This window comes from Lathamus discolor, chromosome 1, assembly GCF_037157495.1.
Source record: "Lathamus discolor isolate bLatDis1 chromosome 1, bLatDis1.hap1, whole genome shotgun sequence".
Taxonomy (NCBI): Eukaryota; Metazoa; Chordata; class Aves; order Psittaciformes; family Psittacidae; genus Lathamus; species Lathamus discolor.
Window position 1 is genome coordinate 17,817,171 of NC_088884.1, and position 14,262 is coordinate 17,831,432.

General features: G+C 36.5%; 1 protein-coding gene across 5 annotated transcripts in view; it reads right to left on the reverse strand.

Annotated features, from left to right (window-relative positions):
* CTTNBP2 (cortactin binding protein 2) overlaps positions 1–14,262 on the reverse strand; it is an 87,216-nt gene that overhangs the window by 47,980 nt on the left and 24,974 nt on the right. For 4 of the 5 annotated variants that reach the window (XR_010608199.1, XR_010608208.1, XR_010608207.1 and 1 more), the window contains exons 3-4: positions 7,963–8,187; positions 1,704–3,357 (exon numbers count right to left, since the gene is read on the reverse strand). Coding sequence is in view for 2 of the 5 variants with exons in the window: in XM_065659818.1 (XP_065515890.1) it covers positions 1,704–3,357; positions 7,963–8,187 (1,879 nt within the window). In the remaining 3 variants the exon portion in view is untranslated. The remainder of the gene's footprint in view (positions 1–1,703; positions 3,358–7,962; positions 8,188–14,262) is intronic. The other variant, XM_065659938.1, reaches the window with a different exon arrangement.

Below are 14,262 nucleotides of genomic sequence, written 5' to 3' on the forward strand. Positions count from 1 at the left end.
ATTACCTGAATATTGCAGATAAGGTTATTAAAGTGCTGTGAGCCTGCTTATAGTCAGTACAGGAGAAAATAACATCTCTATATTAATAAAAAATTGCTTAGACCTAACTAGTGTCTAAGCAATTTTTCTGTGCACACTTCTGATTACGGAATATGTTTCCCATTTGTAATTGCAAAAATTAACAAAAAAGTGTCACTTACAAAATACAAAGTGTCAAATGTTCAGACCAAGGATTATAAGATGCGTAAATGAACCCAAATGTTTCTTTCCCTCCCCAAAACAAGTCAATGAAGTGTAAATGAATAAAGGCAATCTTGAGCACATAAAACAGCACAATTTAAAAAAAAAAAGAAACAAAACAAAAAAAAACCCCAAATCAAACTAAAACAGCAAAAAATAAAACAAAAAAGCAAACACATGCACACACACAAAAAAACCCAAACTATATTTTTTTCAGAAAAAAATCCTATCTTTGTGAATTGCCGCTGAAAAGAGTCACAGATTTCATAAGAAACACAAACTATTTGTCCACAGGCTGACTGTTCTAAGAAAAAAAGTTTATACTTCAAAGTACAAACTAAAGCAGTAACAATACATGGAGTTATGAAGTCAAGTGGTGGTAATCTAGCTTTTAAGAACATTTACTTAAAAAAAAAAAATCAAAAACTGCCTTAAATGGTTACCAAGCATCATCTAGTTAATGTAAGTAACTGAAATATGCAGCCTAATTCATGCTGATAGGAGTTGTGGAAGACAGCCTCTTGCCTACAAAAACTAATTACTATGAAGATGATTTTGCCAATAATGGTATATGTTAAAAAATCTTTGATTATTTTTTAAATGAATTTTTCTTTCCATTATGGAGCCTAATGAGGTTTGGAGACTGTCAGGAATACTGGGAGGCTAGATCTATCTGACACGGCAATCAGTTAGGAATAAGAATTTAAGATGAAGATTCAGGATACCAATATGAAAAACAACAAACTGAGAGGCAGCCATCAAATCCCACAGTTTTTTACCTCTGAGAAGTAGCAGACAAATGGAAGATTCTGAGCTTATATTTTATGGTACTGTTCAGAAAGCAGTGAGGATTCTGACAGTGTGATGCCACAGCCAAATGTTAAAAGCATGACTGGGTTACTCCAGAAACATGAGGAAAGTCTTCACTGAAGCAGAATGGGAACAAGAATTCCTTAACAATGTGAGCCCTAGAATCTCCTATATATACAGACACAAGTTTGGCACACACTGCTTTTGAACAGCTTCCCCAACATAAATATTCCATGGAAGATCACCAGCAAAGGTAATTTTCAAAGCATTATTTCAGATGATACAACATTCTGAAGTCCAAAGTAACAGCATTCACAAAAAAACCAAACAACCCCCCCCAAAAAAAAAAAAAAAGTTTTTTTAATATACCATAAACTGCACCTCATTTCCTTGACACATTAATCCTTAACCTTTAAAAAAAAAGCTTTCAATTTGTAACTTCCTTGAGGGAAGCAAACTAATTTATAACATTAAGAAATCAGCAAAAGAATTCCCATACCCATGGAACATGGAAAAAACATAAACGAAAATTTCAGCTTTTAGAAAGTAAAAAAAGAGAAAGGTATAAAAAAAATAAAGCAAACAAGTGATGTATAGGAAAACCGACATATTCTTTTAGAGGGAGACAGTTTGTAGCACATCAATCCCTTTACCTGATGCTGTTACCAGGAGGCTGTCTGAATCACATGGTCTACAGGATGAAGCACTAACAGGGTTTATGGAGGAGCTACAGGCAATGGTGGTGGGAATGACAAAGGAATTTTCTGAACATGCAGGTTGGTTCAGTCCAGGGAAGTGGGAAGGCCAGGCACCCACCTGAGATGAGGCTATGGCTGGTATGGCACAGCCTGCAGGTGCCACAGATAAATCTATAGCAGGTTTTGGTGGCAGCTGAGGTGAGGACTTAGAAATAATTTCCTCATTTATTACCCTGATTCCTTGTGGTGAACTTGAAAGAGGTGAGGTCACGGTTTTGCTGTCAGTTTTTGCACTTGTATTTGGGGAACGACTACTATCCATTAAAACTTTAAGCTGTGGGTGTGGTGGAGAAGGAGTTTGTGAAAGCCCTGGTTTCTTAGGAGGAATTGGTGGAGGATTTCCTCTGTCAATTCTTGATACACTGGGAGTCTTTATACTTGTTCTACCAACTGGGGGGTAAGTGGCAACTTCCATTGAATGTGATGTCCCTGACCGCGACAGAGTGCTGCTCTGAGGGCTTGTAAATCTAGAAAGGGCTTGGGTAACAGTATTCCGAGCTACCTGCTTGGCAACTAGGTTGTCACGACTAGTAGGAGATACGTCCCTTGAGGGAGGGCTTTGGGTTGTGTTTCCATTTTGGTCTGGGTCATTTGCATTTGTTTGAAATCTAAACCTAGCTGCTTGGATTCGTGGGTTTAGGCCTGGATGCCCAGTAGTGCTGGCAGATGGTGAATGCAAACTGTGCATAGATGAGGAATTCTGAGCTGCAGCAGTCGGTGCTGCAGGGGTGCAAAGGGAAGTACTATTTGTAAAAGGGGAAGTGCTACTTGGTAGATCAGGTGATGAGCCTGTACTTGGTCCATTTTCCTCAATTCTGTTTTGATTCTGTGTAAGAACAGGAGTTGTGGGAGGGATGAGTTCACTAGATGAATACTGCCTATCAATGACAGGCTTCACCAATGCTGCACTGGTGCACACATTCATTATAGTATTGCCAGATACTAGTGGGTTCACTGTAGAAGGCTTTACAGATACAGTCAAAGGCATCTTCTTTACATTTTCTGTGCTACTGTCCATTACTACAGTATCTGTTTGGCAGGCAACAGTTCTTGAAATTGGCTCTTCTGTTTCAACAGAAACAGAAACAAGACTCCTATCTTTATTATTATCTTTATTTTTAAGAGAAAGATTAGCTTTACTTTCATTCTCCTTTTTTAATTGCTCAATCATTTGGATCATTTTCTCTCTCTCTTCTCTGAGGTCACTGGTGTGCATTTCCTCTCTATGAAGTTTGGCACGCAACTGCTCTCTCTCTGTGTCAAACTCGGACAGCTGCTTTTCCATTTGAGCTTCCATTTGTGTGCTCCTTTGTTTCTCAGCAGCAAGAGACTCCTCCAATTCAGCAGCCTTTTTCTTTTCCTCTTCAAATTTTGACATCAATTCTTCCAGTTTCTGGGCTTCCTCTACAATTCGCCCAGATAACTGCTTACACTCTTTCACTAGCATCAATACTATGTGTTTATTCTTTCCACGTTCTTCTTCAAGACGAGCCGATAGTTTTTTGTGCTCCAGCTCAAGATTCTGTAACTGAGATTTTTCCATTTCCAACTGTAAGAAAGCATAAATAAAAATTCTCATTAACAAGACAGAGACTTTCAATAAAACTTAGTACTAACCTGACACTGGTATTTTAACCTTTGAGAGTACCACATAATCATTAGAGTTGGAAAGGACCTAAAATGAACCTGTACACTCAGGAAAAGGATTTGTAATATCTAATACAAATGCCTATAATCTTATACAAGCAAAAGAAAAGAGACAGGCATCTCTGAAGAACAGTTCAGAAACCAAGTAAACCCATCTACTTTTTCCTGTTAACAACACAGACATCCCCTAAAGTGATTCAATTCTTCTGATTCCTAAGTAAGGAGCTACCTGTTCTTCAGAAATTAGCCATAAGATATCAAAGAAAGTCCTCTTGCCAGTAAAGTAACCAGACACAAGCAAGTGATAAGCTTTGTACATAAACTTTAAGTCCAGTAATGAAAGGCTTAGGTTTTAGGTCTTTCTCACACTGAAGGAGATTAAGGTTGAAATACACAGTCCATCATGCCCATAATAGGTGTCTTATATCTTGTTTTAACATTTATGAATAAACACATTCATTTATGAGACCAACTTTTTGGCACAGGCACAAATTTCTTCCTTTACTTACTAATAGTAGTAGGTCTCACTGACAGCAGTGTTGTATAAACTACAAGTTAGAATCAAAAACTGCCTACACTGTGCAGATAATGGATAAGAGTATTTTTTCTCCTCATTCATAAAGCCATCACCTCTAATTCATCTTACCTGCTAATTATGCTATTATTCAAAGACCATGCTCTCGAAAAGCACTGGAAAAACACATTAATGCACCATCTTATAGAATACCTCCTAGTAATAACACAACCCAACTTGCTTTGTATTTTCCCGAATGACTGATAAAAACAAAGAAACCAACCAACCCCCAAGGAACTGCTGAGCATTCCCCCTCCTGTACTTTTTAAATTGGTTTAGCCTTGTCAGTTCTGCTTCATATTTACGTACAGATCAATACAGAAATACAATTCAGATTGTACCAATACAGTGCATTTTCTAAGTGGGCATATTTTTTTCTGTAAGAATACTTTCAGATATCTACAGAAAAAAAATAAAATCAAGTGCTCACAAACATGAAAGGTTAATTTTTACTGCAACAGGAAACTGTTTCATGCTTCTACAACATGACTCATTTTACAATGCTCAAAAAATAATCAAAGAAAAGCTGTGGCAAATAGTACACTAAAGATCTTATTTGGAATAAATGTTTCACTTCAAGAGATGGAGGAAGAGTCACAGATAATAGATTCAGATTATAGTGTCATGCTAAAATGCTACTAATTTCAGAGTTTAAGACAATACAGTGTCGAGGAATATATTTACTGTAAACTGTAATGTGGGAAACAAAATAGCCTCAGGGATTGGTAATAGCTATGGAGTACCTCCTCTCAGTCGAAGTTTAAAATATTGTCTTGGTTGCTACATGAAACAAACAGACACACAGGCAAAATAAACCAGCCAGGCATTAGAATGTAATAGCTTTCTCAGAAGCCTCCTACTATAGTGCACTATTCCCTGTCCTCCCCAATAGAAGATGAAATTTCTTAGCTCTGAAACCCTTTTTTCCACAGCACTGTAGATGTGTCTACAATTCGTTTTTAACTAAGCCACATTTAAACTAAAACTAATATAAATACTATTTTAAATACCAATTTTGTTACTCTCAAGTTATACCATAGAGTTGAAACTCATGCCATCATGAGATGAGTACAAGATGGAGAGTCTGCAGCTGTAACAGAAATAAATCACACCTGCTATAGCTGATTGTCTCGGGTTTGGTTTTTTTTCCCCCACATTACCACATAGAATTCACTTTAGATACTTAACAAACTCACTAAGAAAACGCTTAAAAACAAAGGGAAGGGAAATGACATACAGAGAACAAACAATAAATCCTGCATGAATTTACATTGGTAGATGAATGTCTGTCTCAGTCTCCCAACATTTCTGATCATGTTACCTGACTGTAATTTTCTCCTCCATTTTCTTCAGAAGAATCAGAAAAGCATAAAGAGGTGATGGCAATACTGGTGTGATGTATATTACAGGAATAGTAAAATTTCTTCCTGAAATCATACCATTATCATAAGAAACAGTAAATTAAGAGGAAGAAATCACTGCGGGAAACTATACCTATGTTATAAATGTTATTTTGTCTTCCAATAGCTCAAACCCTGTTTAGCAGTGGAGGGGTTCCACTGGCTTTTTAAAGCTTCACTGCAGGTTAACCAATACACTCTGTACAACACATTTCACAAACCCAAGTCCACTCTTTCTTAAAAACACTGTTAACCATAAAAAATAAGGTATGGCTTTATTAAGCAAACATTGTTAAATGAACGATACCAGCAACAACACCTCTTGAATTATGTTAAAGACAGTACAGCTGCAAATTAAATTAACAAGCTATGATGATGACACTGTGTTTAGGAATGGTCCCATTCATAATTCTCCACAAGCAGAAAGATCATCGTTTTTCTCAAGCATTTAATTGTTTTTTTTCAGAGCATCCAACAGTATTCGTACGCTTCACAAGCATTTCAAAGCCAGTGGAGCATCCAACAGTAACAGTGGAGTATCCAACATTTTCTTTTCTGTTAAAACAGATATAAAAATCATGGGAAATGTATACACCTTTTAAAGCTTGGAAATGCAATAAGGTTATACTCAAAATGTCTTTTATCAAGATTTTCTGAACTTTATTATTTCTACATTTTGCTTTTGGACAAGGCACTGCTCTGAAATTATATTACTTTCAACTAATCACAAGCAGGTTTTAACATATAACTGGGATGAAATCAGCTTACCATACTATTATATCACTTTATTTTGTACGCATTACATATAAAGAACTCCTAATATATATACACTGCATTTTTTTTTTTCCTTTAGATAACAGATTTGGAACTAGCTGTAATGAGTTTATAAACCACGGCCTGATTTTTGCAAAGTGTGCTATATACACCGAATCGTATCAGTAATGTAAACATCTGGAAATGTGTTCAAGAAGGATTTGAAAAGGGGTAGAAAAGGATACCAAGAAAAACTATAGTATCCCACAAAGAAGTAACCAGCAAAGGCCCTTCAAAGGTAAAGACAGAGTGCATGCCTTGTGAGAAAAGGTTGAGGGAGCGTGGCTTGCTTAATCTAGTGAAAAAAGACCAAGGGATGATGTAATAGCAACATACCACTCCTTTTAAACTGCCCTTACAATGATGACAGAGTCAAATTCTTCTTGGTAGTGGCAGGTTGGGCCCCATAACAAAAGGTTAACACGCAAAAATGCCCTTTAAGAGGCCCAGACTTGGAAAAAGGTTCTTCACAAGGATAGTAGTGCAGAAAAGGCTACAGTATTGCCATTGCTGGGTTTTTTCAGGGCTCAGAAAGACAAATTCACAGATGATCAGATGTACTGCTGGTAATCTCCTTTGAGCACAAGGTTTAGACTAAATTGCATCAATGGGCCTCGCACAACCAACGTATCTTTCTTTGAGCATGCCTCCCAATACAACTACTTTGCAAACACTTGACAAAGCAAGAACTGTCATTTGATTATCTGATTTTGAGTTCCCAGGAAACTTCAAAATTAATTTTCATAGCAGCACCAGGAAAAGCATTTGAAGAGATGGAAGAGGATGGAGACTCAACACAAAGCAGATGACATCTGGAAATTAGGTGTTTGGTATATGGTAAGCCAGTGACTGACAGTCATTTGTGCACCTCTTTTATTTTTCTACATTCTGGCAGATTGTTATGACTTGCTTTGTAAGATCAAATAAAAAATTTATTCAAAGAATATTTTTAAGGTCACAATATTCACAGAAAAATCCCCAGAAATAAAAGTCCAGTCTGAGCCTGTTTAAAGTCTGGTAATATCCAGAGAGAATAAACACAGCTGTACACACACTTCATTAGTGAGGGTAAGAGTGAGACAGTGAGGCAAAAAGAGGCAACAGATATAGGAATCATATCTGGAGAAGGAGGAACTGCTCTTGAATGAAGGAAGTATAGCTGGCTCTGTATTTGGGTCACATTTGTCTAGGCTTAACTTTTTTTTTCCTTACATTAGGTCACCCTACTTTGTCAAACATTTCTAGAAATCCCTCAAAATACCCCAAATAATTTTCTCTTTACAGCAAATGTTCTGAATATGCAAAAACGGATGGTTTTAGAATTACAATTTAGTGTTACTGATTTATAAAACACAGCCACCATATATAAAATGCAGTAAACTATTTTATGCTATTTAGGTTAGAATAAAAATAACAGTAGCTCCACTTGGCTTCAGTGGTGTTGGTTTAAAAATATACTGTGATGATGCTTTCTCAGCTCATGCTGAGATACCCACTTACATACTGCATCAACTTGTAACAGTTACATTTCATTTATTCCATAAGTAGAGCTAAATTCATGGAATGAAGGAGGTATGCACATAAAATATCCCCAGAAAATCAGCACCTCACTATATATGGCAATTAAGTGATAACATTTTAACATTCATAATGATAACCAAGTTAGACAAAGATGTGAATTTTAAAAGCAGCTTAAAAGAATAAATCAAGGCAGGGATACCTTCTTCTGCCTGTTTTCAGCAGCAGCCAACTGAGCTGACATTCTTTCTTGCATTTTCCTGCAGTGAGCCATAACAGCTTCTAAAATGGACAGAGGATTCATGCATATTGGCTTCTTTTCTTTATCACCAGCACCCGCTTCAAAGTCTCTCTGAAGAGCAAGAAATGGGTCACTCAGATTAAATCTTCCATACCGCTCCTGGATGAAAACCTCTTTGCGCCGGGCCTAACAAAAAATCCAGACAGACAATGAGATAAACCTAAATGCATGCTTTGGTGTATACCAATACATAGAACAGACCTAAACCACACAGAAGATGATGTTATTTATATATGGTTTTAAAATATTTTCTTTAGGTATCTGTTTAATATCTCAAAAAGAAATAGTTATGTTGCACACAGAATTCATTATAGTCAATACAATTCACTACATTAAAAAACCCCAAACCCTTTCCCTTCTCAGTTCAACACAGAAATATCGATTTGGAGCAGTTTCAGAAGTGTCACAAAAATAACCTCTTGGAAAATGGCTGTTACAGAGGCTGACAGAGGAACGGGAAGAAAAACATTCTAAAATAAAATTTTCTATTTCTGTGTATTAAAATGATGCTAGTAAAAGATATGAAAACATGCTTTGTCTGTTAACCATAGTAACAAAATAAGTATTTTTCAAATAAAAACTGATGGTATATTTACACATACAGAGATTTCCATAAGTAATAGCATGAGCAGAAAGAAAAAATACCAAAGTTTTCTGTAATTAAGACACTTCTCATATCTCTGTTCAAAAACTTCACGATCATGTTTCTCCATACTGGTATTTTAAAACACGATTATATTTTTAAACTGCAGTACAATTCTTCATCATTAAAAAAAAAAAAAAAAAACCAACCCAAAACCAAACCAAACCAACAAACAAAAAAATAAACCCCCAAACCAAAAACAAATTATAAAATAAAGACCAGAGGTAGTTTTGCTTGACAAATATTTAGTTCTTCAGCCCAATGTGAAAACAAAATCAGTTTCAGACAAGCTATTTTTCTACATTTAATACACAGTGCACAGGAAGGCCACAGATAAGTACTTACTTCTAACAGTCTTCATAGATATTGTTCCAAAATCTCATGTTTAAGACCTGCCTAATTTGGGGGGCACATCACAGGAGAGCAGCTCTGTATAGTTGTATGTTTCATAAAAATCAGGAATAAAAAACACCGACAGTGCAGAGAAACACCATCAGAAAGAGGAATCCCTCCAGAAATGGATGAGACATTCATCTGCGATTTGGTTCAAATTCAGTTTTGAAGAATAGCCAAAAAAAAGGGGGGGAAGAATAAGCAAATTCCAAGATACAAAAGAGGAAGAACAAGCCTGATGCTTACCATATCAGTTAGAAGATCATTTGGAAAGCTTTAAGTTAAAATTGTAACATTTGAAAAGGTCATAAAAGGTGACACATATATTTCAGGGCATGAGAAACCAAAGAACATAAGAACTATGTTAGAAAAACTCTAGAGACAAACTACAACTAACATACCTTAGTGAATGCCCAGCTGTTTCCTATATACTGTCTACAAAATTGAAAAGTGGGAAATTAAAAAGAGAATTTGACTGCAACAGACATAAGGGTGCTTACATATTCTGGTGCTTGAAATACTTCTAGTCTATTTTTCAATTTGGTATTATAAATAGAACTTGAAATTATTTATTAAAAAAAAAAGACAGCCCTTTGGGACATAACTTCAGAAAAACCTTGGAAAGTTCATTCAGAGCTAAAGTCTAGCTAGGCTTCCAAAGTCAGATAGTGATTGGTTGAAGAGACAAAAATAAGACGACAGAACCTAGTTAATTTTTATAAATTGCCTCACAAAGAACTCCTAACTAGTCTAGTATTTTAATCCCTTAATTTTTATTTTTGATTTTAAAGTTAAATCAAATAGCTAGTTCCAAAGGTAATACTGCAAAGCCAGGTGGGGAGGGAGTATATTTGTAGCTCCTGGTTCTATATACTGAAGTTACAGGATAGTACACAGCTTAGGAATTCAACTTCCATGTAAAGGAATCAAAAGCAATCAAAACCAAAAACCTGACTGGATTAAAATGCCAAGCAGCTGACGAAGATGACAAACCCAAGCATTTTAAGAATTTAAATGGAGATGGAGGCACAATGCATATATGTAATCAGCAGTGTAAAATCCACTTGTTTTATATAAAATGAGCCATCAAAGGAAAAAAGGAAAAAAGCACTGAGGTAGCAGCTCAGATGCAAATAGATAAATAAATACATAAGTAAGTAAACAAATAAATATATATGACCAGAGCCCCCCATACTTAAATCCAGTAACCAACAGCAAAAAGAGACGCTAAGGAGATGAACTGATTTCAGAGGCAAAGGCAACCATTCATGCCTTTAAGGAAACACAGGTAGAAAACAGTGAAAGAAAGCGTACTTTCCATATTTTGTTATGACGCATGAATAGCTGTCCTCTCAGCACATACTGTATGTATGCAGTATGTAGTCTTTAAAATGTTCTCTAACATTTGTAGAAATTTACAAAGCAAGCAAGGCACCTGCCGAAACAGCAACAGGATTGGGTACCTATATTCATTAATTAAGGGAAAGATTAAACTGTATAGAAGGGACCAGCTCCACCTGAATGAAGATCGAAACACTCTGCTGGCATTAAGAATTAAAGTGGCTACAGGAAAAATCTGAAAGCTAAAACTGTGGAAAAACCAACAGGTCTTGAACAGCACATGATTTGGGATGACTAACCCTGCCTGTACAGCCGAAGCCGTAACTATATCCCCTCAAGCACAGGGTAAAACAGACTCTCAAACCATAAACATCAAAGCCATTTTAGGATGCTTCTAACTCAAAAGGAAGCTAAATGCAAAATATTAAAACAAATGTTTCCATGTTTCTATATAAGGGCTAAAAATATGAAATAAAATGATGGGATAAGGATGCATGATTTCAAATGAAGATAAAGCAGCTTGGTAGAAGGGAATCAGTGAGTAGTTCCCTAAAACTTAGGCAGAAAGTTGCAAGTTAGGCTTGGTTGTTTTTTTTTCAGATGATTCCTCTGGCCCCTAAATAATACTTTTGTCCCTTTGCACTTCACTTAAGTACATCACATATGAGGAACAGAAGTACTAGAATCAGAAAAATTTCTCTTACATCATCTTTCACCACTGACTTTCAAGTCATAAGAGCTAGCAGCAGTATCAAGATACCTGATTTTTATGGCACTCATTATCTAGGGAATATACAGTCTAATGCCAGAGGGGTAATGAATCCTTTAAAATAGTCTTTGCATAACTTGGTGGGTGTGCTAAAACAGCATTACCAGCATCTCATATATTAGCTTAAATTGCACAGTGATATATACAGAAAATAACATTTTAAAAGTTGATTGGTGAATTATGGGATGCTTCACAGCATTGTTTGGGTTGGAAGAAACCTTAAAAATCATCTAGTTCCAATCCCCCTGCCACCTTCAGGGACACCTTCCACTAGACCAGGTTTCTCAAAGCGCCATTCAACCTGGCCTTGAACACTTCAGGGATGGGACAGCCACAACTTCTCTGGGCAACCTGTGCTAGTGCCTCACCACCATCACAGTAAAGAATTTCTTCCTAATATCTAATCTATCTAAATCTACCCTCTTTCAGTTTAAAGGCATTCCCCCTTGTCCTACCCCTACAGGCCACTGTAAAAAGTCCCTCTCCAACTTTCTTGTCAGCTCCTTTAGGTACTGGAAGGCTGCTCTAAGGTCTCTCCGCAGCTTTCTCTTCTCCAGACTGAACAAATAACTAACTGAGTAACTCACTGAATGCATTCTGAAACAGAAAATTTTCAAAACCAGGCAGAATATGCATCCACCATATGAGGTAATCAGGGCTGCTGCATTGTAAAAGGTGCTAAGTGAATTTATAAACCATCAGCTTTATTTTTCTGTACACACCTATCTCCACAGTGACTTGGAGACATAGGGCTGACATTGTATTATTTAAAGGTATAAAAAGACATCCCTGAGGAATTATACTTTCTGCAGCCTATGCTAGTGGTACACAAAATTATGACTTTTGACTTTAGCTAAATCCTCCAACAGGTAACTGCTAATGAAAACTGACAGTAAGCACACACAAATCAAGAGAAAATATCTAGAAACAAAGGAAAACCCATTTTAAATAGTTAATTAATGAAATTCACTACAGCAACAGAGCAGAAGCTTAAAATTGCATACAGCAGCTTTTGAATTCAGTCCAATAAGAACATCACATTTATATTATTTAAATCCTTAAACAGGATCTGCAACATTAAACAAGGAGACTAAAATAAGAGTGAAACCACTACTTAAAAACAACAAAAACCCAAAGCTGACAGGTTGATCTATAGCATTATGTTAGATCAACAATGGACTACTAGTTTATACTGAAAAAAAATACAGTAGAACTGAAAAACATCTTCATAGAGGAATGAAAGATGGTCAAAAGGTACAACATGGCTGCTCTTCAAGGAAGAGCTAAGTAGAAATAGGACTTTTCAGTATGATACAGAGACAGTGAGGGAGAAATGCAGTAGAGGTCTGCACACTGACAGGACAAATGGCAATTGTCCCATGATCTAATGAGAAGAATTCAAGTTGGAGACAAATTCTTCTCACTGAGTGCAGATAAGCACTGAAACGTGTTGCCCAGGGAAAAACATATAAACTCTGTTATTGGGAGATTTCCAAAACTAGATTTGATAAAGTCATCAGCAACCCGATCCATGTTTGACGTTAGTCCTGCTTTAAGCAGAAGACTGGACTGAATGATCTCTGAAGGTTCCTTCCAACCTAAATTACTCTATGATTAGTGATTTCTTCAAAGACTGTTATATTTTTATTGTGTAGATGCCCTCAGAGGAAGGAAAACCAACCAAATACATAATGGTGGAACAAGTCCTATGTCTTGGTTTGGATCATGAAAACCATTTTTATGACTTAGTGATACTTTGAAAAATGAAAATCAGTACTGAATGCTAGGGATTATGCATCTGTGAGACACAAGGGGAAGGTTTAGTCTCAAATTTTCTCTCCTAGATCTGCAGCCAAAAGAATCTGGAGGATCAGGCTGTAAGATAAACTGCTTCTTTTATTACTCTCGTAGGGAGCCTGTCTCCTACCATGTACAGCAAGAAACTTCCTTCACCCGTACACCAACTTTTTTCACACTGTTCAAGTCACCTCTGTGCACCCATCTACCAGCTCTGTCCTGGACACTTCCATCTCTTAAGCTGACCCTTTGCAGTCACTGACACCGTTTATCGTCTAGCAGATGAAGACTGGCAGCAGGGTGTGCAGGAGTGCAGGTATCTGGATGACAGGCTGTGGGAAAAGCAAACCCAGTATAAGAACTGGCCTTGCAGCCACTTGTATTTTATATTCTACTTCGAGGGGTGAGGGAAATCTATGTTTGCGAGCAAACTTAGAATTATGAAGTCTAATTAGATTCCCTCCACCTCCCAGTTACTGAAACAAGAATTAAGGGAACAGAGGGGCCTTCAAATAGTATCCATCGCACTGTGGACTTAAAGCTAAAAGCTTAAAAGAAACAAGGAAAAACAAATACAGCACAAAAATAAGCCCAATTATGAAAATGAAAAATTAATCACATATGTCATATTGATAGTTTTCTTTTGCTAATAATCTGTGTTGATATTAGTTGTACACATTTGCTGAAATGAGTTTTCATAATCAGATTACATAATCAGTAACAGAATATATAAGCAACAGTACTCTTTCCCCAATGTATCTCAGAGTTTCCTCTTCATTTACCTGCCAAGAGTTCAACAAGTCCAAGTCTTCCATGCAGCAACTGATGATAAACATCAACATAGGACTGCATGTCCTACACTGCTGTGGAACAATGGAACTGAATTAAAGCTGCCCCAGAACCCTTAAACAAAATTTCCTTCCTTTCAAGAGCGTTTGTTCCTCTGATTAATTTCCTTTTCCACATACACTAAAATTGTTTCAACAGATGTTGATAGGCTCATATTAATATTTTCTGTTGACATATGCATTAGGGAGTGGTAAAAAGTTTTCTAAAACTAACCGGCACAGGAGAGGAGGCAGTAAAAGCTTATTTTATATGTTACATTAAAGACAAGGGAGAGCCCTTTATTCTAAATAAAACTAAAAGGGTAATGAATTTTTTGAAAGAGGAAAGTGACTGAAAGAGAACATGTTTATAAATCTTATTCAGTGGCATTGTACAGTGTCTTGAAATGATTTCCTGGAGGTACTTATTT